Source organism: Lepidochelys kempii, chromosome 6, assembly GCF_965140285.1.
Source record: "Lepidochelys kempii isolate rLepKem1 chromosome 6, rLepKem1.hap1, whole genome shotgun sequence".
NCBI classification, from domain to species: domain Eukaryota; kingdom Metazoa; phylum Chordata; order Testudines; family Cheloniidae; genus Lepidochelys; species Lepidochelys kempii.
Genome location: NC_136385.1, coordinates 127207552 through 127235452, shown reverse-complemented (window position 1 = coordinate 127235452; position 27901 = coordinate 127207552). Strand labels below are relative to the sequence as shown.

At 46.2% G+C, this 27901-nt stretch overlaps 1 protein-coding gene across 11 annotated transcripts in view; it reads left to right on the top strand.

The window, feature by feature from the left end:
* Positions 1–27169, top strand: part of FRMD6 (FERM domain containing 6) — a 108408-nt gene extending 81239 nt beyond the window's left edge. For 10 of the 11 annotated variants that reach the window (XM_073350155.2, XM_073350154.2, XM_073350156.2 and 7 more), the window contains 8 exons: positions 7710–7865; positions 10915–10980; positions 11908–11976; positions 14935–15109; positions 17581–17916; positions 18961–19092; positions 22117–22208; positions 23337–27169. In XM_073350155.2, coding sequence (XP_073206256.1) covers positions 7710–7865; positions 10915–10980; positions 11908–11976; positions 14935–15109; positions 17581–17916; positions 18961–19092; positions 22117–22208; positions 23337–23609 — 1299 coding nt within the window. In that variant the 3' untranslated portion in view covers positions 23610–27169. Of the gene's footprint in view, positions 1–7709; positions 7866–10914; positions 10981–11907; positions 11977–14934; positions 15110–17580; positions 17917–18960; positions 19093–20810; positions 21012–22116; positions 22209–23336 lie in introns of those variants that run through there. The other variant, XR_012159619.2, reaches the window with a different exon arrangement.
* The last annotated feature ends 732 nt before the right edge of the window (positions 27170–27901 follow it).

Below are 27901 nucleotides of genomic sequence, written 5' to 3'. Positions count from 1 at the left end.
TTCATAATTATTGCTGTCCGGTGACCGCTGTGGAACTTACAGATCCAGCTCGAAGGAGGATGTCCAGCTGGTTACATGAGAGAGACATTCACACTACTTGCCCGACACAGGAATGTTGTGTGCCATGACAATCCACCAGTGAGTTGCCCACCAAAAGAAGGGCACTGAAGGTGTTAGGCAGCGCATGTACCCACCGCACCTCTGAAACACGCTGCATGGAACGCTTGCTTCAGTAAAGCTAGTTCCCTGTCTTCACATGGGCGTGGCAGGTGCTGTTAAGACCATACTCTGACAGTAGGTGCAAGTGGTCCATTTGCTGCTGTGTTTGATCGCGTGGAGCCTGGGACTGTATTGTGGCTAGCTGATAGGTGGTGGTGTCGTTATTGGGCGAGAGCCATGCTGGACACACTTCAGAGGAGGCTGCAGCCCTGCCTTGGAGAAGTTTTCAGTCTCTAACTTGTGCGACCGTGGAAGCTCTATCCAGAGCAGAGAGTCCCCAGTGGTACTGCAGGACCAGCATAATCTACAGATGAGATCACACCGTCCAACTGGAAATCCACACCTGAATTTTTGTTTTTAATGGGTTTAAAATTCCACATAAAGAAGCCTACAGGAATGTATCTCACTCAAGCCTGCCCACCTCCTGGCCCAGCCATCTTCTCTGGCAGCCCCCTTCCTGCACGACCATGGAGCGGGCAGTGCAAATCTTCTTCTGCTTTCTCTACATCGCTCCCCGCCGCTGAAGCCAGCCGGCGTGCAAGTAACCAAATGCCAAGATGGGTCCAGTCTTTCTCCTGCACCAGAAAACAGGTGCGAAGTTAAAGGGACACAGTCTACGTGCAACTCGCATTTCAGTCCTAGAATGTTGTCATACCATCACCTGCTGCAGTTACCAGAGCGCGGTCGCTGAGAGACGCGGGTGGGGAAAAGTCGTTGCTCTTCATTTCAGTAAAAGACTTAAGGGTGGTAATTCTGCGACAGAAAAGCTTTGAAAACCGACTCCAACCAGAAACTGCTGAGCTTGAATTAATATGCAAACTAGACACCGTTCACTTGAGTTTGAATAGAGACTGGGAGTGGCTGGGTCATTACACCTATTGAATCTATTTCCACATGTTAAGTATCCTCACACCTTCTTGTCAACTGTCTAAATGGGCCATCTTGATTATCACTACAAAAGGTTTTATTCTCCTGCTGATGATAACTCAGCTTAATTAATTAGCCTCTTACAGGTTTCAGAGTAGCAGCCCTGTTAGTCTGTATCCACAAAAAGAAAAGGACTTGTGGCACCTTAGCGACTAACAAATTTATTTGAGCATAAGCTTTCGTGAGCTCACGAAAGCTTATGCTCAAATAAATTTGTTAGTCTCTAAGGTGCCACAGGTCCTCCTTTTCTTTTAGCCTCTTACAGTTCATATGGTAAATTCCACCTTCTCTGTCTGTGTGTATATCTTCTTACTATATGTTCCATTCAATGCATCTGATGAAGTGGGCTGTAGCCCACGAAAGCTTATGCTCTAATAAATTTGTTAGTCTCTAAGGTGCCACAAGTCCTCCTTTTCTTTTTGTGGATACAGACTAACATGGCTGCTACTCTGAAACGTGAAATTTAGTCAATTGGGTTTTTCATGGCACCTCATGTATAGTCAGTTTCCCTGTTTTCTCCTTTAGAAGCCCTGGTCCAGAAGAGCCCTTAGCTTTTAAGTATGCAAGTGGTCCACTGGGACTACTCAGGTGCTTAAGTTAAGCATGGGCTTAACTGCATTACTGGACTGTGCCCTTAGTCAGTTTCCCCTTTGCTGAAAAGCCTAATAAACATCAGCAGGGGAACAGCAATGCCTTCATAAAACCCTGCTGGGTGATTTTTAAATGCCAGATGATACTGTTTAAAGGGGGCTCTACCAGAAACAGGTTTGTTTTTTTTTAAAATTAAGGCAAATTGTTATAAATATGTCAGGCTACTGTGGCCTTTTTAGCAGTTCTCTGGGACTCCTCATAGCTCTTCAGCTATATCCAATCTGCATCTATCATGCACTCCAGTCTTGCAAACCCTTATGCACATAGGTAACTTTACCCCTGTGCGTGTTTGCAGGAACGGGGCCTTACTTTCATTAGTGCATGGATGGTTATTTCTCTTTGCCTGTGTGTTAACGTTACAACTTGCAGTCTCTGATGTGTTTTGCTGGCAGGTTGTGAGATTTCTCTGTATGTTAAGACTCCAGATGACACCCCCCACTGAAAACATGAGTGCACTCGCGAAATAGTCTGATTACACACTTACAGCAGGGTTGAGCCAGTGTTTCCATTTCAAACCTCCCTTTTCAGGAGTTTACATCTCACCTGGTATAAAAGTGCATCAGGATGGAACAGTGCATACAAGCCTTCAGCCCAGCTGGGAGTTCTTTAAACTTTAAATCCTTTACAGAACGGTCAACAACCCGCAGACAAATGAGCTCCTTTCTCACTGTCTCAGCTCGCTTGAAAGTGAACAGAAATGATATGTAACCCATCTATAACACCTGACAAGTGTAAACGGTCACACTGCAGCCATTAACTAATCTTTCATGTGCCACAATAGTAACAATCCCATTTTACACATAAGGAAACTGAGGCAGGAGAGTAGAGTGACTCACCCAAGGCATACAGTGACTAAGGCAGAGCTCAAGGCTGCCTCTCCCTGGGCTGCTTCCTACCATCCACCTCCCACCCAAAGGCTTGAAGTCTGAGGGAAGGTAATAAAAGAAAAGCAAATAACAGCAGCTGCAGCCCCACAAGGCTGAGCAGGCAGGCTCTTCCACCCAGCGAATGGTTTCTGCAGAGCCCTCCCTCAGGAGCTCTCAGGATGGGTCTCTGCCCTGCTCTCTCTGGCCCCTTCTGAGCTATCTGGTTCCCTTTTAAGCTCCGCCTCCAACTGGAGCCAGCCATGGAGGGGTAGAAGGGTGGAGTTGTCTGGGCCCAGAATTGTTCCTTAACTCCTTCAGTTCTGGTGTGGGGTTTATACACCCCGTCACGGTGCCCCACAGCTGTACGTCTGTCCTGAACAGAGGCAAGTAGAGCTCTTCACAACGGCTTGTTCATGAAAATGGAAATTTCCATGGGAAATACCCCATGTCGATGCCTTTTGGTGAGGGCAGGGGGGAGGTTCATCGAGAAATGAAAATTTTTCAGCAACTATCTCAAATCCTTCTCAGAGCTCTTCCCTGTACCCCTTCAATACGTCAATGTCCTTTCTGAAGTGTGGCCACCGCAACTGGACGCAGTGTCGCAGTCGCAGCCTCGCTGGTGCCATTTGCAGCGTTAACACCTGCCTGCTTCTACTCAGTATGCCCCTGCTTATACTTACAGGGTTTGCTTTTGCTCTTCAGCCATTGAATCACCCTGGGAAAATCCTCTTCGGTCGCTGTTCACCCTGATCCCAAAGTCCTTTTCTGAATCAGTGCTTTCCAGTAAACAGACTTTAAAAAGAATCAATTGCTCTGAACAGCTAGAACAGAGGAGAGAAGCTGTGAATATATATTGGTTTTAAAGAGGAGCAATTAAAGAGACTGAACTTTAATATAATATTGTGTATTTGGTAGATGTGAATCAACATAACAGTGACTCGTCCGTGTCAATGGTTTTGCAGTAGCCATTGGATGTTCAACATGAAAAGGTTAATAAAGATGTAGGCACTGTTGTCCCTGTTGATTGCTGCCCTTATTCTCTTTAACAGAGCTCGCTGGTGTCGGACAACTCCCGATTTAGCTGAAGAGTAATCGCCTCATTTTCTTAGCCCAGAGTCACTGCATGTCCCACACAGAATCTAAAAAATCACTTCGGAAAGTTGTTTTAGTACAGTGGGGTGTACTTAATGGGCAGAATTGAGCCAACTGGTCTCATAACCAGCTGCTGAAATGCTTGACAATTACCTTAAAGCGTTACCAAGGAGCCTAAGGGAGTTAAGCACTCAGTTCACATTGAGTTTTAATGGTATTTGGGTGTTTGACTTCGAAATCGCTAGCTGAAAATGGAAGTAAAAATCTGCTTTTGGGGAGTCAGTCCTATTTCTTGAGCACTAGAATAATCCTGCTGCAACTTTGTGGGTTCCCAAGAGCTTTGTTAAAGGAAAGCACCCGTGCTCGTAGGTGTTTTCTGTCCTTTCTCTTAGTTAAGAACGGGGCAATAAGCTGTTTGAAAAATGGTCAAGAATAACTGTCTATAGTGGATCACTGTATTTCTCTTTGTGAACACTAAGACCTTATCTGCTCAAGGAAAGGTTTGCCAGTACAGCTGTTGGGGTAAATCCTCTGCGTGGAGATGCAGCTTATAAAAGTTCTTTTGCTGGTATAACTATACCCCTTCCCCAAACTACATTGCATCATCAGAAGGACTTTGCTGCATTGACACTGGGGCTTTTTCTGGCGGTTAGGAGCATAGGGTTTTTTTCATACTTAACCAACATAGTTATGCTGGTAAAATGAGATCCACACATGCTTATCTCTGACCATGGATTTCAGACTGAGCTACATCAAAGTGAAGTGCTCAGCTGGTACTATTTCGATTCTGCTAAATACCTAAGTAGGCTTTCTGTGAGACTGGCCTGCTTCCCTGCCTCAGATGCCAGGGCTCAAGAACGGCCCTTTGCACTGTGATATTTATTCACATTTTATCGCCTGAAAATTGCTTAAATGAAGTGCTTTCCAGGAGCCACACGTTAAGCCACATCTTGCTGCCGGTGAAATAACTGGCTGCTTTCTCGGAGGTGGAGTCTATGGAGCGTGGCCGCATCTCTGCATACAGATTCTGAATGATTGTTAATGTAAAGATCTCTGTGCAAGCTTTCATATCCAGAGAACCTTGTGTACATTGTGAACAATTCATGGAAGAGTCAAACTTAATAAGAATAGAAAATAAAAACACATACCTCCCCACTCCCGTGTTTTAGCCTCTTTTTGGCAGAGGATGTTGTGACGGACAAGATTAGAACAGGGGTCAAAAAAGAACTAGATAGGTTCATGAAGGATAGGTCCATCAAAGGCTATTAGCCAGGATGGGCAGGGATGGTGTCCCTAGCCTGTACGCCAGAAGCTGGGGATGGATGACTTGGTGATTACCTGTTCTGTTCATTCCCTCTGGGACACCTGGTAGGAAGACAGGATATTGGGCTAGATGGACCTTTCGTCTGACCCATATGGCCGTTCTTATGTTCTAACTGTGCTATACCCATGTCTTAGCCCAGTGTCTGAAATTTCAGAGGATAAAACCCACTACTCAGCATGAATATAGTCCATAGCCACGTATAATGGCAAATAAATACATATATTTTATATATATAAAATGAAAACTAGCATTAATGTAATGTGATCTTCTAGAATTTCAGTCTGTAGGGGTGATACATTGTTGGAAAACGGTACCATTTGATTATGTTGGTAGGTCAAATTCTGCCTTGAACTTACCTCTGTGAAACGCCCATTGACTAGTGGGACTGTATGGGTGAACTAAACGGGATTGCTTCCAAGGGCGTTGGTGCAAATTGCCACAGGCGTGTCATTGGAGTGGAAGGTCTCTGTCTCTCTCGGGCTTGGTCTGTGCTATGAAGCTCTGCTAGCAGAGCTATAGCTGGTTAGGAGTGTGGAAAAGTTCACACACACGCCATATAACAGAGCTGTCGGCACACCCAGGCAGGAAGAAGAGTGCTTTCGCCGGCATAGCTAACGTCGGGTGGGGCAGTGGTGTTGGGACTGCATCGACAGAAGCGTCTGCAGTAAGGGGCTCTGCCAGCCTAGCACACGCTCCGTGGAGCACAACACACTAGCAGTGCCATGAGGCAGCGTGGTGGCCTTCTGCAGCTGAAAAGCAGGTGCACTCCCGGCCTCGAACGTCACAGTCCCTTATTGCTGGTTTTCGGGGACCTAACCTCTTGGCTACAGCAAACGTGAATGGAGAAGAGAGCCCGTGCTCGGCATTTCATGCTGTTGGATCCGTTTGTGACGATTCCAGGATCATCTGTCAGATGGTTTGTTGAGGTCCAGCATCCTGCAGCAGAACGTTCTTCCAGTAACACCCCCGCTACATCTGGTAGCCAGAAGGAATGAAGCAAATGGCAATCCTGCAGGGCAGCGATGTTGTACCTGGTGGTGGGAGTGTGGGTCTGGGAGTGGGGAGTGTTGTATTCCCAGCACTGCCTCTTCACCCCTCCATTCCTGCTTCCACACCTGCAAAATGGGGGTGATCGGTAGCCGCCTGCACCATGGCTGTGATTGTTCAGGGCCGTGGAAGGGCCAAGTATTTATAATTGAGTGGAAGCCCAAGGTACATGCCTGGCTTAGTTAAACACTGCGTTCTGCGTGGTTTGGAAGGGAGCTCAGCGCCTTTCCACAGTCAGGGTCTGGGCTGTGCGAATGTGCTTTTGCGATCGGGAGGAATTTCAGCCCTGTGTAGGAACAGATCCACTGAGTAATAATAGCCCCCAGCACTTACCATATATAGACCTCTCCTCCATTGGCTAAGCACTGTGCAAGCCCTGACTAATGAATCCTTGCGACATCCCCCTGTGCTGAGCTCCTGGGAAAACCTGGCCCCAGTTGTGGGAGCTGAACTTTTTGGAAAAGCTGTGGCCTGACCCAAAGCCTGCTGGAGTTGGGGGGGGGGGTCTTTCAACTTCGGTGTGCTCTGCACTGGGCCCTGGGTGCTGTCTTGCTCTTCCCTCACCCCAGGGCTTTTAGAAACCTCCCCCGGCAGGTGGTCCCTCTACCCTTGGCAGGAGAGAGGTTTAAGGACACTTGGCACAGGAGAGGGGGAGAGCAGGTCGTCCTTTATAGTGCTAAAGGCCAGGAGAGCCCATTAGATGGGCTAGTCTGACCCCCTCGGGGCACAGGCCATGCAGGGGCCTGCAGCAGCCTCTCTCCGACTGAAGACTGGTGGAGGGCGAGGCGCAGATAGCAGTGGGGAAAGGCTGGTGGTTTCCTTCCTATGTCCCCGGGGCACTTGGTGCTGCCTCCCCCCTTTCCCTGGCTGTCCTGGAGTGCTGTCCCCCCCTTGGAACAGTCTGCTGGCGCGTTATCCCTAAGGCGGGGGCTGGGTCTGTTTGCCACCATCCAGCCCTGGGCAGCTCGAGGTAAAATAAAGCATGCTGAGCCAGGAACTTGCTCGGCAGCACCCCGGGGTGGAGGCTGTTGTGCCCCAGTCTGTCTTTGAAACTCTGGTCAGTGGATCTGCTTTAATACTTCGCTGTTGCCCCTGATTTTGCTTTTTCGGTGCCAAGTAACAGCTCCTTAGCTGTGCGGCGCTAGCAGGAGGAGCTCAGTGGCTTCCCAGTGTTGCCGGTTCAGCCGCAGAACATGGTGACAGCTGGTAGCCGGAAGGATGGCCCAGTAGTTAGGGCAGTAGCCTGTGGCTTAGGAGATTGGGGTTCAATTCCCTCCTCTGACACAGACTTCCTGTGTGAGCCTGGACAAGTCACTTGTTCTCTCTCTGCTACTCTTCCCCATGGGGATATTAGCCCTGCCCTGCCTCACAGGGGAATGGTGAGATGCTCAGATATTGTGCAAATGTCTAAGAGCAATAGACTAACAGGTGGTACAATAGATCATAACCCCACATGGAAACCTAACTTTAAAAAAAAATGGTTACTGGTTTCCTGCCTCTCAGAAGCAGCAGGCCAGTTGCAGGCTGCTGCTTTCATCCCAAGAGCAGGCACTGACTGGTGTCTCTTGATTTTCTTCTAACAGGTGCTGACAAAGAGAGGGAAAGACTACATCTTAAAGCACATTCCAAACATGCACAAAGATCAGTTTGCACTCACGGCCTCCGAAGCACATCTTAAATATATTAAGGAGGCCGTCCGGCTGGATGATGTCGCTGTTCATTACTACAGATTGTATAAGGTAAGAGAGGGTGGCAAATCTGCAGGGCAAACGATATGTTTTTCATTTGGGGTGCTTTTAATTAAAAAGGACAGCTGCTGAATAATTTCTAGCATGCTTTGGGAAGTGCTGCATTTGAGATGTCACTTGATCATTATCATGGTTCAGTCTTAGAGGCAGATCAGTGATGCATTTACCTTCAAGAGGCCGGATATTGCTGCTTTTTATAGTGCTTTTATTTTTAAAAGTTAAGAGGAGACCAGATGAAAAGCAGGCATAATATACCGATGGGAAGGGTGAGCTGGATGCTGCGTAGCATACAAGATTTCTGGGGTAATTTCTCATCCTCCCATGACAAATTTACATTTCTTTCCTCCTGGGAATGAAGCAATTTGTTTGATACAGCCTGATGTTTCACAAGACGTTTTGTAATAGTCCTCACATTAAAGAGAAGAAGTTTGTCTGCTGGAGAGCTGAGTAACAGCAAACTACAAATACAGATATGATGAATTATTAAAGAGGATTCGAATGCTGAATACTATGGAGATGGCATCCGGCTGGAAACAGCTGCGAGATTTATTTTTCCATGTTGTCTGTGCTTGAAATGACCTACTTTTGCTTACCCTCTTTTTCGCTCAATGGGTGAAATAGGAAAGCAGCGTGTATTTTTCCTCCGTGTCTCTCTTCCTTTTCCCCCCGGAGCATTAATAAACACCACCCAGTTGCGCTTCAACAGAGGCCGGCATTAGCTCTGACAGAACCATTCCTAATACTGCTGTGTTAACACACAAGCCATGATTCTCTTCTTGCTTATGCAGCCGTAAATCAGGAGTAACTCCGTGAAATGCAGTTACAATGATCTAAAGCCAAGTTAAATGATTGTTCACCTAGGCCCCGATTCAACAGAACACCGACGTGTGCCTAGGCACGTACTTAACCTTAAGCAAGTGCTCTGCCGAAATCAGGGGTCACTTCACTGAAGTCACTGGACCTGAACTGTTCAATTGAGTTGTTAAGTCTTTTCATTGCACTGTTGTTCCAAATCCCCACCTGGGCCTGATTCTGCTCCCGTTGAAGTCCATGGCAAAAGCCCCGTTGACTCCCTTGCAGTGTCAAGCCCCTTTTGTAAATCGGCAACATTCCACTGCCTTCAGTAGAGCCATGCCTACTTCCACCGGCTGCACAGCTGGCCTGTTGCTGGGATAAAAGGATTTCTCCAATGTCTCCAATGATGGGTTCTTGGGGGCAGTTCTCTCGTCAGCATTCTCCTGCCTGTAAGAGGATTCAGTACGTGTCAATCGTTGGAGCATTTGAAATAATGGCCCAGATTATGTATTGTTACATGCCTGGTTTTGGCTTTGCCATGTGAATGTTGGGGGTTGTGGGAGGGGGGGAACCCTTCCCAAATACCCATCTCTTTAATGAATCTCAAATCCTCCGTTAGAATGGTAGGGATGGCTCCGCTGTCAGAGCGCTCTGTGTTTGGGGCAAACTCACATCTGGAGCCTCTTACTTTCACACTCAGGCACATGGGTGTGATGATTACCTGATTTTTGCCTTAGGGCTGGATCATCACCACCCTGCCATTCCCATTCCTCCTCCGCTAAGATAGTGACTTCTGGCTACTCACCTGGTACCCCTTGTTGGGTACAAGTAAGCTGAGAGGGGGCCCCCCATCCCCTTCCATCCATGCTCACTGACCAGAATAGCTGGCCAGGTGAATGGGGGTTGGGAGGGGTAACTTGATCCTCCCACCACAGCAAAGGGAAGCCATGGAGGATCCCAGTATCTCGGTCTGCTCCTGGGGCGCTACAGTGATGCACCAGCCCTTACACAGGGCACATTGTAGAGTCATGATCCAGCCCTGGATGCCTGTAACAGTAACTATTCTCAAGCCACGGTCTTTGTGAAACCCTTACGGATGATGCCCAATAATGACATCACACACCTTCCAACACGGGTGTTTGCCTGGATGGATAATGCCTAATGTGTCTTGAATGTCCAGGGTTAACATGCATCAGAGGCTTTTCCAGCCCTGCCTCTGCATGCTCTCCTTCCCTCTTAAGTTTTTGTCTAAACATCAGACAATGGGTCATCTTTAAAAATAAAGACAATTGAGCTTCTCTTTTAAAACGTCTTCTGCAGAAACCTAAAGGTTTTTACGGCCCCTCTTCCAGAACTGTCTTTAATTTCTGTCACTTTTCTGAGAGTCCTATTTTTGGGGGTCTGAGTTAAGAAGTTTGCTTAGATTTATTTACATAAAGTGCTTCAAATAAACCCAGCAATTGATGTGCATTTTTAATGACATAACATCTAGTATAGAATATTTGAGACTGTGTTTGTTACTGCACAGCAGATGGAAGTGATTTAGAGAAGATACCTACACAGTAGGAGTAGATTTATACACTGTAGATCTTTCAAACACATTCAGTTTTTGGAACAGATGCAGTAGGCTTAAGTGATACAGGAACTTGTGCGATCTTTGTCTCCAGGTTTCAAAATCTTTCCTGGTAGCAAATGGGAATGCAAAAGTGTTGGCTCAGAAATGCAGAGGAGTTGGGCTTAATATATTGCTATAGAAATTGAAACTAGAAAATGTTTGGGTGGCTTTGACAGGGAGTGTAATAGAATTCTTGATGGGGGTTCTCATGCCTGTATCTGAGAATCGCAGCGCTGTCAAAACTGTGTGTGTGTATCACCAATTCTAGACCATGTTGTTTATATATAAAATCTCTCTCTCTTTCTCACATTTGTTTGATAGTGCTGTGCTTTTATTTATATCTGTATGAGCCTGATTGTTCAGACATGCCAAGCACCTGCAACTCCATTTGCAGTCGGGAGGAGCAACGGATGCCCAGTACCTCCAATAACTCTCACCCAAATCCTTTTTACGTATTGTATCCAAGAAGCATGAGCCATCCACATGCAATTATTAAACAGCATAATGCTACAGTTATTTCCCACAAAATGACAGCCTTGGCTATTGCCTTTCTTCTCTTCAGGGATCTACTGTATGATGTTTATTTTATATTGAAAATTATTTACTAAAAGCACTGTGGATTTTTTTTAGGACAAAAGGGAAATCGAAGCCTCGTTAACCCTTGGGTTGACAACACGGGGCATACAGATCTTTCAGGTACGTAGCTAAATGTATCCATCAGCCAATTTTTGCTCTCATTTATGCTCTTATATCTTGAGCAATTCTCGCTGAAATCAGGCTGTCTGAAATGAAAATAGTGATACATTTTCCTCACCTGATGACCTCAGGTTTCATCGTCAAGAATTAGTGGCTTTTGCTTCACCAGTGGAAGTTGGCCATTTTGACTCCTGCTTATTTTTTAATTATTTCTTTTAAAATCAGAAGTTTCTCAAATACTTTTGAAATTCAACAATCACTGTTTGGGTCAGTCATCTAGTAAAAATTAACTGTTAGACACTAACTGTGCTAGAAATGTGCTAAACTGCTAGCCAGTGCCCCAAGGATTGAACTGAGGAATCTCCAGAGCCAACAGCATGAACTAAAGAGTCACAGCTCCCTAGCTGAGATCTGTAACACGGAGGGGAACCTGCAAGACACGCACACGCCAGTAGGTATCATCAACAATTTACAGTGTATTACAGCACTTGAATTTGCACAGACAAATGTCTTCCTGAGCAAATTGCTAAAGGGTGCAAATATTATTAATTGCTTTGACTCTGCGAGATGTCAGCTACAGAAAAGTCATTCAGCAGAATCCTCTTCTCTGAGCTGCACTTTGGATCTGTGTTGGATATTCTGCATGCATTCCAGAGGCTGAGTTTTCATTGATGTCATTGGGATTGGCAGGCAATGAATGAATGCAGAATAACCTATGTGCATCACAGAGAATTTTATCCTTTTGGATGGCTTCATGAAACTTAAGCCATGTCTACACTAGAGACCTTACAGGACAGTGCTTCAAAATTTGAACGTGCGGGTGAAAGATGTTATCAGCTGTGTTCAGCTTGTTCATAAGTCAGTAAAAGTAATGAATCTGTCTCAGGATTCTTAAACCCCATTCTCTGTGTGCAATTTGTTTCTCAGAATTTAAATGAAGAAAGACAGTTGCTTTATGACTTCCCCTGGACAAACGTGGGAAAACTTGTATTTGTGGTGAGTACAGAACAATCAGGGGTTCGTAACATATGATCTTTCTTTTTTAACAGTGATGTTTCTTCCTATCTTTCATCAGCTTCCCTTTAACCTGCAAACTGCCTATAAGAACATTAGAATGGCCATAGTGGGTCAGATCAGTAGTCCACCTGGCCCAGTATGTGTCTTCCGACAGCGGCCAATACTTGACACTTCAGAGGCAATGCAGAGAACAGGGGTATTTATCGAGTGATCCATCTTCTGTCATCCCCTCCCAGCTTCTGGCAGTCAAAGGTTTAGGACACTCAGAGCATGGGGTTGTGTTCCTGATCATCTTGGCTGATAGCCATTGATGGACCTGTCCCCCATGAACTTATCTAATTCTTTTTTGAGCCCGGTTATACTTTTGGCCTTCACAACATCCCCTGGCAATGAGTTCCACAGATTGCCTGTGCGTTATGTGAAAAAATACTTCCTTTTGTTTGTTTTAAACCTGCTGCCTATAAATTTCATTGGGTGACCCCTGGTTCTTGTGGTATGTGAAGGGATAAATAGCACTCCCCTAGTCATTTTCTCCACACCATACATGACTGTATAGACCTCTGCCATATCCACCTTTCGTTGTCTCTTTTCCAAGCTGACCAGTCCCAGTCTTTCTAATCTCTCCTCATATGGAAGCTGTTCTGTACCCCCTAATAATTTTTGCTTCCCTTTGCTGTACCGTTTCCAATTCAAATGTATCTTTTTTTGAAATGGGGCAACCAGAATTGCACACTGTATTCGAAGTGTGGGCATACTGTGGACTTATATAGTGTCATTATGACAGTTTGTCATCTTATCCATCCCTTTCCTAATGGTTCCTAGCATTCTGTTCAGTTTTTTGACTGCCGCTGCAGATTGAGCAGATGTTTTCACTGAACTGTCTACAATGACTCCAAGATTTTCTGAGAGTGGCAACAGCTCGTTTAGATGCCATCGTTTTATATGTATAGTTGGAATTATGTTTTCCAATGTGCATTGCTTTGCATTTATCAACGTTGAATTTCATCTGCCATTTTGTTGCCCAGTCACCCAGTTTTATGAGATCCCTTTGTAACTCCTCGCAGTCAGTTTTGTACTTAACTGTATATCTTACAAATCTGTGACTGTCATATAGCCAGATTCTGATCTGTTACATACATGTAACAACACTGAAGACAACCCCTTTCAAAAACCTGAAAACAGTGGAATTACTCCCTGTAATACACCAGTGTATCAGAACCTCGTACAGAAAAAGGCAAATGTTACAGTGCTCTTAGGACAGGGAAGTGAGACTACAAGCTGGGTTGTTATCTGGTGGGTTGTAACAATAGTTTCCAAGCCATGAAGGAGCTGGCTGAGCTGGGTGGGAGTCCTGAATATTTTAGACTTAAGATTTTGTGTTCACAATGGCCAAAATGTTCAGAGGCCGGGTACTCAGCATTGCTGAAAAACAGGCTCTTTAAGGTGTCACAGATTTGGCACCTAAACACTGAGAAACTCCAAATCTCTAGCTACTTTTGACATTTTTGCCCAGATACATTTTTGAGGAATACTGCTTCATGGAAACACAATAGCCTGCAAAGTCCTTCATACCTTTTATTAAGCTCTAAGATCACAGATACACTCTGCACCTGATTGGGAAAAGTCTGTTTCCTTTAGCCTCTTCTGGGTTTTTTAGCCCACCCCCCACTCTGCACTCTAGACCTAGCAACAGCAAGAAGCTAAATCTCAAGTGTGAACTCATTTTGAATTGGAGAGCAATAACGAAATGTTGCTGTGAGGAAAATCAATATGAATAGTCCTGGTTTGATTCTTTTTCCCCATAATGGTACAGGTATGAAAGCAGTTTTAGAAACTCTGCTTTCCTGAAAATTTGCTAGAATCTCTTCCAATCCATCAAGTTGCTTGGTTGCTGGGTATTTAAATGTGAGCATCTTAAAGTCAATACAATGTACAGTCAACCTGTGGAACTCATTGTCAGGAGATGTTGTGAAGGCCAAAACTGTAACAGGGTTCTAAAAAGAACTAGATACATTCCTGGAGGATAGGTCCATCAATGGCTATTAGCCAAGATGGGCAGGGATAAAACCCGATGCTCTGAGTGTCCCTAGCCCCTGTTTGCCAGAAGTTGGGAGTGGGTGATGGGATGGATCACTTGACTGCCTGTTCTGTTATTCTCTGTGAAGCACCTGGCATTGACCATTGTCGGAAGACAGGATCCTGTGCTAGATGGACCATTGGCCTGACCCAGTATGGCTGTTCTTATGGTCTTAGTAAAGGGGGAAATAATTCATCCAGAGTAACTCATCTGTTATTTCCTTTAGATCATTACAGCTCAACCATCAAATAGAATGTACAGGTTGGGAACTTGTTAAACCAGGGCCCACTCTTATTGGAATCACTGGCAAAGCTCGCCATCACACCAAAGAGAGCAGAGTTGGTGCTAGAAAGATTCATAGATGTTAAGCCCGGAAGAGACCATTATAATCCTCTTGTCTAACCTCCTGCCTGACACAGGAGCATTAAGCATTGTTTGTGTATTAAATTGTGTAAATGCATCTGATTGTTCTCCTGCTGAAGTGTCTCGTGCACTTACTACTTTCCCCCCTGTGAAACTGAATAATTAACTGAAGCCAAACCTCTTGCCCGGTCTTGCCGTGGGAACCAGCCAGCCCTGACACTGGGCATGGATTTTGGCAGTATTGTGTAATGCAGAGCAAACCGTGTTTGTTTCCTATGTTTGTCTCACTGCAAGACAATGTGCCCTGGGGTAACTGATTGTTCTGCTCGTAACTTCAAGGAGTCTTCTTAAATAGAGCAAATTCCCACCATTCCCTCGAAGCTCCCTTTACCTTTCACAAGGGAACAGAGTAATCGGTCTCTGCATTCCAGGCTGGATGCCTCCCTTTACAAACCTTTGCAGTGCAGATCCTGATATTTCCTCCTTGCTCCGCACAGGGTAAGAAATTTGAGATTTTGCCGGATGGTTTGCCATCGGCCCGGAAACTCATCTACTATACAGGCTGTCCCATGCGTTCCAGGCACCTCCTGCAGCTTCTCAGCAATAGCCATCGCCTCTACATGAACCTGCAGCCGATCCTGCGGCATGTCCGGAAACTTGAGGAGAATGAAGGTACTCGGCTGTTTTTTAATCGGGCTAGACTGTGTTTTACTGCTCCCCCCTTCCTCCCCCGCAGCTTACAACAGTCTGACTCCGAACAGTGGAGCTGCAACCTCTCGTCTGGCTTGAGCTGCTGTCTAGAGCTGGGTGGAGGAAGGCTATTCCAGGTCATGGAGGGAAACCAAGAATTTCAAAATTCTCCATGAAAGTGGATGGAGTCCCTCGGGATAGGCCCAGAGCTGCCCCCAGCCCCAGGACAGTCCACCTGGTGGGCAGGCCCAGAGACCACCCAGCCCCGGGGCAGGCCCAGAGGTGACCCAGAGCCGCAGAGCCTGGAATCCCTGGGGTCGCCAGCCCTGCGGCATTCCAGTTGGCAGGGTTTCAGTGGGTTCTTGGGAGAAATCGGACCACATGTGAGAAACATTCTCATTTCCCTGAACTGGCAAATTCCGATGAGAACAGTGTTTCCTCGGACCCTTTCTGACCAGCTCTCCTGCTGCCCGCGGCTGCAGTTTCCTCCCCTGTGGCCTCTAGCAAGGGTTCGTGTCAGGACTGAATTGGCGCAGTGGGGGCACTGCCATCCGTGCCAGGCCCCAGCGTCTGCTTCTGCAGCACCCATGCTCCTCGGCACGCTCTAAGCATGAGCAGGCCCTACTGGCCTTGCTCCTGTGGTTTCCCGCTCCGGCTCGCGCGCCGTACAGTTTGTGTGCGCAGGTTTCTGAACGAGTTCCCACCCGCGCTCGGAGGAGGGACTTGGACTGTGGGCTGTTGGGACAAGCAGCTCCCCACCTCCTGGTGCTCTTGAAATCAGGGGAAGTTTCAGCCCCGGCTGTTAGTATCAAAGGGGCAAACCCCTCCCTGTGGCCGTGTGAGGGCCAAAAGCAGGCAGAAATGCCATCTCCCCATGGTGCCACAGGGCTAGGAAGTGCAGAGGGAATCCGGAGCCAAGCAGTCAAGCCCCACAACAGAGATCAGACACCATGGCGATGGGCACGGTCTAGGAGAGCGTGGAGGCAGAGCCTGAGAGTAGGCTGGGAGAGTGCAGGTGGCATAGCCAGTGTGGGTCATGTGAGTCCCCAAGCCGTGGGTTATGGTGGGGGATCAGAGCTACTGCCCTTCTATATCCCATGGGGGTGACGCTGGCCGGCTTGCACAGCAGATAGACAGATTGGGGCTGGAGATTCAGCCCCACTCCCTGCACCGTTGCGTGCCCAGAGCCGTTTCCCTGGACTCCATGCTGTTTGCCAGCAGTGGGACCAAATTGCAGAGAGCTGTGTGTAGAAATGCATGAGCCTTTGCTGTTCAGCAGATAGCATTGGCAGGGCGTAGTCAAGTTCGCAGTTCCAGCATGAGAAGGGCAACTGATCTCCATGTGTCACGGCCTGAGTTCCCCAGTGCACTCAGCCTCTGGCCTGCCGCGCCGCTTTTTCCAGCGAAAGGCAGCCAGGCAAGGAACCGGGCTTTGCCCTGAAACTCAGCCTGCCTTCAGTTTCCCCAATCCTGAAGTCACGTCCGTGCGAATGGTTTGAATTTACCCTGGCACACTGGTGCCACTAAAAATCCCTTTCACCTCCACCCGAGGGGCTGTCTGGGGACCCGTGTTGTGCAGCGTGTTCCCAGTCAGAGCCTGGCCGGACGCAGCCTGCAGCTCACTTAGATCAAGAATGTGCTCCCTGCGGGAAATCTGCATGCCGTTGTTTGTGTGGGCTGAGCGTCAGCAGACCAAGCTGGGTGATAACCACGCTGTAGACAGATGCTGGTCTACTGATAAGGCCCCTGGCCATCGGAGGAGTCAGGAGGAGGCCCTGTGCTGCGATAAACACAACCATAATTAGATAGCTGCACTGCATCAATAAGGCCTGACTGGGCCTTAATGCGCTGCAGGGTGGGATTGTGCATCAGGGTCCCGGGATTACAGGGGAGGGTGCATCCTGCATGGTCCTGTGTAGCTGGTATTTCACAGGCTGGGGGTGGGGCTGGTTCTGGCTCCATCTCCCTCTCCTGGCCCCTCCTTGGGGATGGTCAGCTCCAGAGGTGCTGGGAGGGAGCCGTGTCAGTGATCCCTTGCACTGCGTGACCCAAGGCAGTCTGTAACTACCAGGGAGGGCTCAGGCCCTGCCGGCGTTGGGGCTGTGCACCCCCTTGTGGGGGGAGGGAGAGAAAGGGGTGTCCGAATACAACCTCGGGAGGGAGTGCCCCTGCCATCGTGCCCGCGGGGCAGCCGGTCCCCACTTGTGTGCTCAGCCAGTTGCTCTGAGGGCCATGGCCCTGTCCCCGCACCGCTGACAGCTCAGGGGCTGCAGGGTTGCCTAGCAGCTGCCCAAAGGCAGGAGACACTGGGTGGGGAGGAGAGGGAACAAGCATCTTCTTGTCCGCAGGCCCAATCTGGCCCAGGGTCGGTACGCATCCCGGGTGCGTTGGCGCCCCTCGCAGCCCGCCAGGCTCCCATGGGGGAGTGACCATGCTGCTGGCTTGCCTTGCAGAGAAGAAGCAGTACCGGGAGTCTTACATCAGCGACACCGTGGACCTGGACATGGACCAGCTGGAGAAACGCTCCCGAGCCAGCGGGAGCAGCGCGGGCAGTGCCAAGCACAAGCGCCTCTCGCGGCACTCCACGACCAGCCATAGCAGCTCCCACACCTCCGGCATCGAGGCGGACACCAAGCCCAGGGAGACGGGGCCGGAGGACAGCTTCTTGGGCACCGCTGTGCACCGCAAACTGAAAACCTGCAGCTCCACGACCAGCCACGGCAGCTCCCACACCTCCGGGGTGGAAAGCGGTGGGAAGGACCGGCTGGAGGAGGACTCTCAGGATGACGGTAAGCCGAGCGGATGGCTTCCATTCCACATGCGCTCTCTGCAGTCTGTCTCGCTGGCTGCCGAGTTGCAACAGATCTGGCACCAAACCGTCAGGGTCATTGCGTTCCACCCGTGCACAGCGGAGCCTCTGAAATAGGCTCTGCGCAGGAGAGAACAGATTCCTAGCTTAGACGGGTACGTCAGTGCCGCTGGCAGTGAAACCGCTTTCGGTGTTGTGCTCGCTCCAAGCAGCTCGTCCCCGCCAGTCTCGCACCCTAGCCTGAAATCGCTCGGGAGGGTGCTGGAGACACCAGGGGAAAGAATCAGGGCCGTGCCGTGAGAACCCTGAGCCTTGCTGTTGCATCACAGCATCCAGTCAGAAGCAGTCATGGTGCTGAATATTGCTGGTGGGATGGAGTGCTGGCCAAAGACAGCCAGGAGGCAAATGATTTCCCCTGCGTGTCACCCCAGACATCCCTTTGCAGCATCACAATGCAGGTGATTGGGCCCTTGGGAGTCTGTCCGCACTGGAGCTTAGAGGTGGGTAGACAGACATGCTAGAGGGGAGCAAACCAGTGCACTAAAAACAGCAGTGTGGACGTTGTGGCACAGGCAGTTGCCCGGGCTAGCTACCAGAGCTTGAATCCAGGCCGTTGGGCAAGCTTGGACTTGTGACCGCCCATACCACAGCGGTCACGCTATTATTTTTAGCGCGCTAGCTTGAGCTGAGCTGGTGTGGGTCTGTCTACCCGGGCTAGGAACAACACCTGCCAGTTGCTGTGTGGATGTACCCTCAGCTCATTAGTGCAGCACCTAGCAACCATGTGGCTTAGACCTGTAGGTGCGACCGTGACACACATAACAGATGATCATTTTCTCAAGCATTTCTGCAGTCGTGACTGGCATTCACTGCTGCTTTTTAGGACTCAAGAATTATCTTTATGCGGCAGCTGCTGGCCAGTAGGGACAAACCATTGTATAGCTCCGAGAGCCTCTGGATTTTTTTTCTGGCACTCTTTCCATGTTAGAAAATAATTCAATCTTTTCTTCTTCTTCGGCTTCAGAAATAGAAATGCTGGTGGATGACCCCCGGGAGCTGGAGCAGACAAATGAGTCGCCCCTCGAGGTTAGCCCAGACATGTGTATCTACATCACTGAGGATATGCTGACGTCACGGAAGTTTAACGGACACTCAGGTAAAATGCCACGGGGAAATGCCTGACCTTGCTTTCTATGATGGTGGGTGAAATCACTAAGAGCACATAGGTGGAACTGCTGGGGATGAGAAGCAATTCGAAAAAGGGTCATCTTGACAAATGCCACAACAGAGCTGGAGTCAGATTTTTCAGGAGGTCAGATCCCCATGAATTTACCTTCAGGTGTGAGATAAAAGCACAAAGTGGGACAGTCTACTAGATTGCTTTTGGGGGAGGAGGTCAATAGCAGGATTTCCAGCTCCCTTCATCTCCTTTTCTTTGTGTGGCAGCATTGGGTTCGATGGTGCAAATGCCAGTTTTAATTTTGAGTCAAGTGAAACTTGCGTAAGGCAACCACTCACGGGACCTGCAACGAGGAGTTTGCACAGTAGCAGTGGGTCAAACTAAAGATCAGATGAATGTGTACTGGAAACCATGGTGATGCTTTAAGATAAGGGATTGCCAGGAGTGGGAGGATCTTAAAAGCACATTTCACTTCGGTAGCTTGTAATATATGTAATTTTTTATCAGTACATCTAGGATGAAATTCACCTCTTTGCAGGGGGCCGGCAGAAAGTCTACATACCGTATCACTTCAGTCCCACCTAATCCCTCCAAATAAAGCTTTATGCACACAGGTGAATTTCATATAGAGTAAAAATAGACATACTGAGCCAAACTCAGTCCTAGTGTAAGCATCTCTCTCTCCTTTGGAGCTATTGGAAGTTTAGCCCACTTACACAATGCAGAATTCGGCCCAACAGAGTGTCCCAATTGTTTTTCGAGTCCAAGAGTTGAGGAACAAAACATGTCATATCCTCAGAACTTGAGGTGTGCACTTGCCCAGCTCTGTTTCGTGCACAGCTCCCCGATTGCGTGTGTAATTTCAGTAATCCCGTGCAGATCCTGTCTATATGAACATGCACTTTACCATGGTGCAGATGCACATGTCCGGCGTTATGGAAAATCTGATCCGTTTACTTATGTAAAATGGGTTCTTAGGTGATGTGATCAGTTGAGCCAAAGGCTGTTTGTTAGGAGGATTTTACTTTTCTATGATCCATTCCCATTTTGAAGGACACCATCGACTTGAAATCTAGACCTTTTCAGAAATAAGTTGGAAGAAGATGCAGGCTCTGCACCTGCCCTGGAAGGCCTCTGGCAATCGCTGTCATTCTGCAATCCCATTTTCCTTTTATTAAATGGGGTTTTCACTCCTTTGTTGCTGGGTGACAGGCCCACAATTGAACGGAGATTTACTGACTCTCCAGGGGGAATGGTGAAACTGACTCTATGCACAAGGCCACTAAAGGCACGTACTGGAAAAAATAGAGAGGAATCATCTCTTTCTCTAGTCTCTTGTAGCTGTAGCAGCTGTAGGTGTTGCTTGTAACAATTGCAGGTGAAACCTTGTCAGACAAAATTGTGATTTGTGTCTAAATATCCATTTAGTCTCTTAATTTGTGAGAGATTAAAAATGAATTCCGTTACTTTCAGAATGACTAGCACCAGTTCTAATGATCTTTACACAGTGCCCTTTCTTCTTTCATCTAGATAGAAAGTAAAACCTCTCTTGTAAACGGCACTGTTAAACTGACCTGCATGGTGGTTTTGCCATTTTGGCCTTCACTCCAAATGAAGATACTTTAGCACATTTTGTCTCCATTTTCATAGTTTCTTTCCTTGATCTCACTTCCCTTTCCCATCTTCATTCAAAGGACAAGAACGCTTCAGCACTTCTCCTCTGTCAGCTTCACCATTCTTTCAGCAGCACGTTGTCAGATGAAGGCCACCCTGCCCTCTAGAGAGACTGTGTCAGTGAACTGCCGCTATGCACTGGGGCCCTGACCCAGGCGTGTCAGGATTTGTACTTCAGATTTTTGCGGCACGCCTAGAAAAGAAGAAATTCCTATTCCTAAGTACTAATCACATTTCAGCTTCTCACTGGGTGCAGGAGGTTATGGGGAGGGTTTATAACTGCTAAAGATTAGATCGCTGTAATGGTTACAATAACACCTGATGCATTCTTAAGGTGAGAAAACCGTGGACTGAAGTTTGTAGTTCCAGAACTGTAAAGTGAACACCGTTAGCCCATCAGCATATAGGGCCAGATCCTGAGCAGGTGTAAATCAGTGAAGCTCTGATGGAGTCTCCTGGCATTGTCATCCCAGTTTTCTCCCTCAGTCACAGGCCACCTATAAACCATAGGAGGAATCCTGGCCTCGCTGAAGTTGATGACAAAACTCCTACCAACCTCAGTGGAACCCTTCACCTTGGGGCTCCGTTGGAGCATCAATATAGTGCCAGAATACAGAGGTTCCTTCTTTTATTTTCTTACTTCAGGAATAATCAGAAATTGGCTTTGTTTACATTTTGCATAGGAGTTTATTAAAAGATACAGACTCAGTTTCAATTATCTCAGCTCTCGACTGTGGCTAGAGAAGCAACTCAAGGAGCCAAATTCGGAGGCAGGGAGTATCGTGAACTCTTTATACTTAGTTTCTCCACGTGCTTCTGAAATGCTCTCTGCTCCGCTGATGGGAGTCATATCTGCTGAGGAGCTGTAGAAAGACACAAGTTAAAGTGGGGCGGGAAAACCTCAGCCTCTTGCATCTTTCTTGTGGCCTTTTAATGTGTAACTGACAATTGCTTGGACCTACATACACAGTGACGTCCTGTGTGTAAGCAGAGGAGTCCAAGATTAATGTAAAGGGATCTAACATACTCAGCATCTCTGAATTTGGTCCTGTGTGCCTGAGGGAGGCTAAATTGGCGTAACATACATGTTGAAGAGACACCAGTGCAGACTCCCTCTAGATTAATTTATGAATATGGCCCCGAGTAACTAAAGAGGATCTCTTTTGATGTGACAAAAATGTTGATACCAAGTACTTCATCTGTGCAATTTTAAATGTGGCTTCCGTAAGGTAACTTAACCAGGCAGCAATGTATCCTGGCAACCCAGAAGGTGACTCTAAATCACTCCAGACTTAGATCTGTTTCTTTCCTTGTTTCCTAATTCAGGGTTAATCGTAAAGGAAGTGAGCTCATCCACATCCAGCTCTTCAGAAACAGTGGTGAGACTTCGTGGTCAAAGCAGCGACTCGTTGCCTCAGGTATGCATGCATTGAGACTTCAGACATACGGCTAGATCTAAAGCAAATGACGTGTCTTGATTAGACATGGAAAAACCAATCTGGAGGGGGGGAAAAAAGCCATCCAGTACCTTGCTCCAAATTCATATGGGATTTCGGAGAGTTTGGGTAAATTTTAGCTTTGGGGGTGAAAAAACATTATATTTCCTTTTTGCAAACCTGGGCCTTTTGAAAGCAAACAGCAGGGAGAGCCTTTTCCCACTGCATTTCTCACCACGTCAGAAACAGGGAATGCTAGAAACCTTACAAGAACATCAGATCAAATCTCCAGATCCCAGAGACTTTAATAGATTGGAATACACCAGCCCTATATCCCAGTGCTTTATCCAAACCAAACCCACAGCCCTTCTGAGGTAATTCATCACTAATCTTGATCCCGAATGTTGGTGTGTTACAATGCCCAGGAAGTTTCCTTTGTCCAGAGACATACAGCAGTATGGGCTCCAACAATGTCACTTAACACCCCAGCATCACCCATATCCTGCTTTCAGTTTGTCTGCAGAGACGATTCCAAGGACCCCAGCGATGTAGCTACTACAGGAATGTCTGCTTGAGCTGGAAATTACACCTTCCGCTCCAGAATAGACATGCGCTAACTCACAATGCTGGATCTGACTTGTTTGCTCTCCTGAATGACTGTACCAGACTAAGTTATCGCTGTCTAGAGAGAGGTCCAAACCAAGATCCCAGATCTAGGGGTTATTTGAAATCCAACCCCACATCTGGATTTGAATTGGGCAGCTGGCCTCTATCTTTATAATGGGTCCAAACACCTAAAGTGAGATCTTGACCCTACTGAAGTTAGTGGGGGTTTTGCCAGTGACTTTTTAGTAGGATCAGAATTTGACCCCTGAATTTTGCTGACTTGGCACCTAACTGCTGTTTTTGCCTTTAAAAATCTCCCCCTCAGTCCCTGGTCACATTCACCATATCTCCGTATATGTAACGGGAGAGTTATATTTAGGGTGAGCGAAGACCATCAAGTGCATAATGGTGCTGTCTGGCTGCCACACAGGTGCACCAGTGATGTAATTTTTAGATTGACAACTGATGCCTGCTAACGCTCCTCCTGTAATCTCTTCTGTACAGACCGCCTGCAGAAAACCAAAGACTTCCTCCGACCGGCACAGCTTAAGCCTGGATGACATCCGGCTTTACCAAAAAGACTTCTTGCAGCTAGCGGACACTGCTCAGAGCTACACGTTTGGCTGTGGCCACGAACTGGATGAAGACGGTCTCTATTGTAACAGCTGCTTGGCTCAGCAGTGTATCAATATCCAGGACAGTTTCCCAGTCAAAAGAACGAGCAAATACCTCTCTTTGGATCTGACCCATGATGAAGTTCCAGAGTTCGTTGTTTAAGCTCCACAGCTGTATTGTGGCTGGACTGGCTACCTGCACTATTAGAAAGACTTGAAATCTATTGATATTTCCTTGAAATGTGTCTGGTGCCATATGGTTTTTCCTTCTGCCTACACACCTGGCCCTTTGCTACTACAAATCAAGGCTTTAGCTACCACTGCACTTTGAGTAGTACCCAGGCAGTAGGGATAGAGATTGTGTGGCATGACCAAGCCCTGTTTAGGTTAATCAGTCAGAGGGAGAGAGGAATTCTCTTTCTTATTTGGAAGTAGTTGGTGCAAAATACTGATGATCTTATTTCAGTTTGGAGAAGCACGACATCGTTTCTTTATTTAACCTATTCAAAGATAATCCTACGTTCTTATTCCTGCCTCAGGAAGGCTCTTGAGTCTGGTCAGGTTTGTCTTTTTTTGGTTTTGGGGGTTTTTTTGTTTAGGTTTTTTTTTTTTCTTTTCCTAAAGATGCCATTGCCTCTTGTTGTATAGCCATCGCTTTAGCTTCTGTAGATGCTAAAAAGAAAACGTCACTCCCTTCGTTGTGTTCTGTCAGGCCAAAGAAATGTAAATATCCTAAATGCCAGTATCAAGAAGATGAGATTTAAGCAATAACTAGACAAGAAACGCTATGCACGTTCCTAATACCGTGGAAACCCGTGAGTTCAGTTGCAGTTGCCGTATTGTGTGATCCCAGTTCTTCCAAAAATGTCCTTTGGAATCTGGTTCCAAACAGAGCTTTTGTTCAGCATTTTGTAAAGTTTACAAAAATCAGATTGATGTTACATGGGAACTTAGAAAGCTTCTAAACTTCTTCTTTATTTTAAAGAAAAATGAAAAATAACAGATCATATATAATGTAGCAATAATGTTTGCTGACCAAAGTACCTTAAATATATATAATATACATATATAAAATTCTATATATGTTTATATATGTTTGGATCTTTATAGACCCTTTTTATTTTTGTTCTAAAATACTTTTTATACCAAGAATATGCTTCCTTCCTTTAATAATACGTATAGACAATCGTTTTTTTGTTTTTTTCTAACACGAACTGTCTGGAAGGTGAAAAAATACTTTCCTGTTGCAAATAATATGTATGCAACTGCATTGTTAGCATGATTGTTTTCAGTTAACATAGTTTTGTTGTTCTTTTAAATAAGGCTTTCCACGCATCATTGAATACTTTACCATTTAAATAGTTCTGATGAAAGGAGGAAGATGTTCTATCAGAAATGCGACAGGTGCAGCTTTCGAGATGGAGTGTCCTAATGACATTAACATGAACAGGTGTCATGATAATTTTACAATCAGTAAATATGGGGCAAAGCATTACAGCAACTAATATTTACAGCACAATGCCTCTTTTTAAAGGACCTATTTTTAATTAGGATTTAGTATTTTACAGCCATAGTTTACCATATTTTGATTATATCATATTTTTAACTGGAAACTTTTCTTAACAAAATGGTTATTTTATAAATAAGGAGTGTGATATTTTTATAAGAAATGCGGGTGTGTTTTTGGTAACAAAAAGGACTTCAGAGTTTTGGCGCAGGGGGGCACCGTAATCAGTGTTATCGCTATACGGGAGACAGTGTTATAGAGCAAATAACGAACACTGCAAAATTTGCTACAGCATTGCTGCCTGATACATAGTTTTTTTTGCTAGAAAATGTGCCAGGGTTTCCATAAACACTGGCTACTTTTCATCACTCTGCTGCCAAGTTTGTGAGGGCTTTACATTGCCCGAGTGGGGGGAGAACATTCAGGACATATCAGTGAATGTTGCCCATTATGTATAATAACATCAGTGTTTGCATTGTGTGTGAGATATATGTAGCCAATTGCTGCCATGGTACTGTCTAGCCAGTGCAGGGAGAGTGAGCAGTGAAGCATGCAGGCGCATCAATAGGGGGCAGCATTCGGTGGCACCCAGCACCTCACTGCAGGGTGCTTTGCAATAGGATCACCCGCCACCTGCTGGCCAATGCTTCCTGCAGGTGATAGGAGATGCACCGATTAGCTGCGGAGCTAGACTCGCACCGCTATCCTCGAGACCATCCCTGGTGCCGGGCGTCTCTCTTGCTAGCAATGGAGAGGTTCTGCATCAGTTGAAAGCGGTTTTCCCTTCCACATCAGCACAAGCCAAAACTAGATCTAACTCGGCCATGTGCAAAGTCTCCAAGCTTTAAAAGTCCACCTCGCTGGCGCTGGAGTTTCTTCCCTCTCTGCTGAGTCACATTGAGTTCCTGCACAAAAGATGATCCCCTCTTGCAGAACAAGCAGAATTTTCAGGTTCTAGGATTGTATCTCTGGGGATGACCACAGATCTGTATACATGGATGTTTGATATATACACTATATATACCCGCACACAGTGTCTATACAACATATATAATATACACAGCTATATCACATTGCAGTTATCAAAGTTCAACTGTCAAAAATGGAAAAGAAAAATTATTCTGAATTCACAGGGTCAGATTTTTTTTTTCTTGCCAACTGATTGGATAAGCCAAGTTTCTGTTGTCAAAAGGATTGTACAAAATACCTGCTCCTCTGTCCGTTTATTCCCCAGTGGTGGTGTGCAATATGTAAGGTTTCCCTCCTACTCATCTTCACGCGTTCATTGTTGGCAAACCCGTTTTTCTTGAAATGGTATGTGCTGCGCGTTGGTATGACCCTGGCCAAACTAAAAATTGTAAAGCACCCATATCATTGAAGAGACCCCAACATGATATGAGCCCTATTTGTTCTTGTTATTTATTTTGTTAAAATATAGGGGGAAGAATGTAATTAAAGGATTAATTATGCAAATAGTGCTTTTATGCCGTCGAGAAAGCGGGCTACTTTCAGTCCAGATCCTGCAATCCAGTCTGTACAAGACAAACCTTTTGCAATCATGCAGAGCCCTAAAATTGTTCATGGGTTTCCATGAGGGTCTGCTGATCTGGACCCAATTGTAGGATCGGGGCCTTTTGCTTTATACTCCAACCAAAAAGTCTGAAATCATTCATGTGGTTCCGCAGACATGGTGGTTTTGCTCAAGTTGTGTTCTACTTGGATTCATAAGTAGTTAACTTACATGAATAGACAGCATTGACCCATAACAAGACACGTCATTGCTTTTGTCATAATACTCATAATTTGTTGCAAAACGATCTTTGTAATGTGGGGTGCTGGCAGTTGAAAAGGCAATCAATATCTTGTATTCTACACTTGGTACTAGAAAGCTGTATGATATAAAGTTATTTATTCTGCATCGGTTAGAAATCCCCAAATGGTCAACGTCCGGATTTGGTGTCTGTTGCCTTCTGACATTTACGCTGATACGTTTGCAATAATGAGCTATATGCATGCACAAACTAAATAATCCTTTCTGTGAAAGGATCTTCCTGTCACGACCATACGAGAAAGGGAGTGTGCGTGTGGAAACATAGCGGAATTATTTTGTTACATTGAAGTTTATGTGCCTTTCATGGTACAGTTAGAAATTACAATAAAGTTACAGTTGTTTGCATTACTATGAGTCTTGACAATATAAAAAATGTTTTAACTAATTGTTGAAGTTTTGTGAGTTCTTCAATGAAAATATTGCAGCGAAATTATCCTTCATGCAAGAACAGATGAGGCCAATACTGGAATCCTGCATTCAGTTCTGGTGCCCACATTTTTAAAAGGATGTTGAAAAATGGAAAAGGGTGCAGAGAAGCTCCACAAAAATAGAGTTCTCAAAAAAAAAAAAAAAAAGCCTTACAGTGAGAGAGAGAGAGAGAGAGGAGACCTGATTACAAGGTATCAATAAAGTTCTGTAGCTGGTGTCATACAGGACATCAGACTAGATGATCCCAATGGTCCCTTCTGACCTTGGAATCCATGAAGATATTGGGCTCTAAAGGGTTCTGTAATCTAGCAGAGAGAGGTAAAGCAAGAACCAACAGCTGAATGGTAAAGCCAGACAAATTCAAAATAGCGTTTTTAACTGTGAGGGTGATTAACCACGGGAACAAGCTACCAAGGGAAGTGGTGGATTCTCCGTCCTGTGGTGTCTTCAAAATTGGATGTCTTCCTGGAAGAAATGCTTTAATCAAACACAAGTTATTGGGCTCAATAGAGGGTAACGGTGAAATTCTCTAGTCTGTCATACACGGAAGGTCAAATGAGAGGAGGTCTCTTCTAATCTTAAAATCTGTGAATAGTCTACAAAATCCTTTGGTGGTTACATCTGTGTAACATTGAGCTTCTTAAGAGTAGGTATTTCCTTTGGCTTGCAGATTCCTTCTTCAGTAATT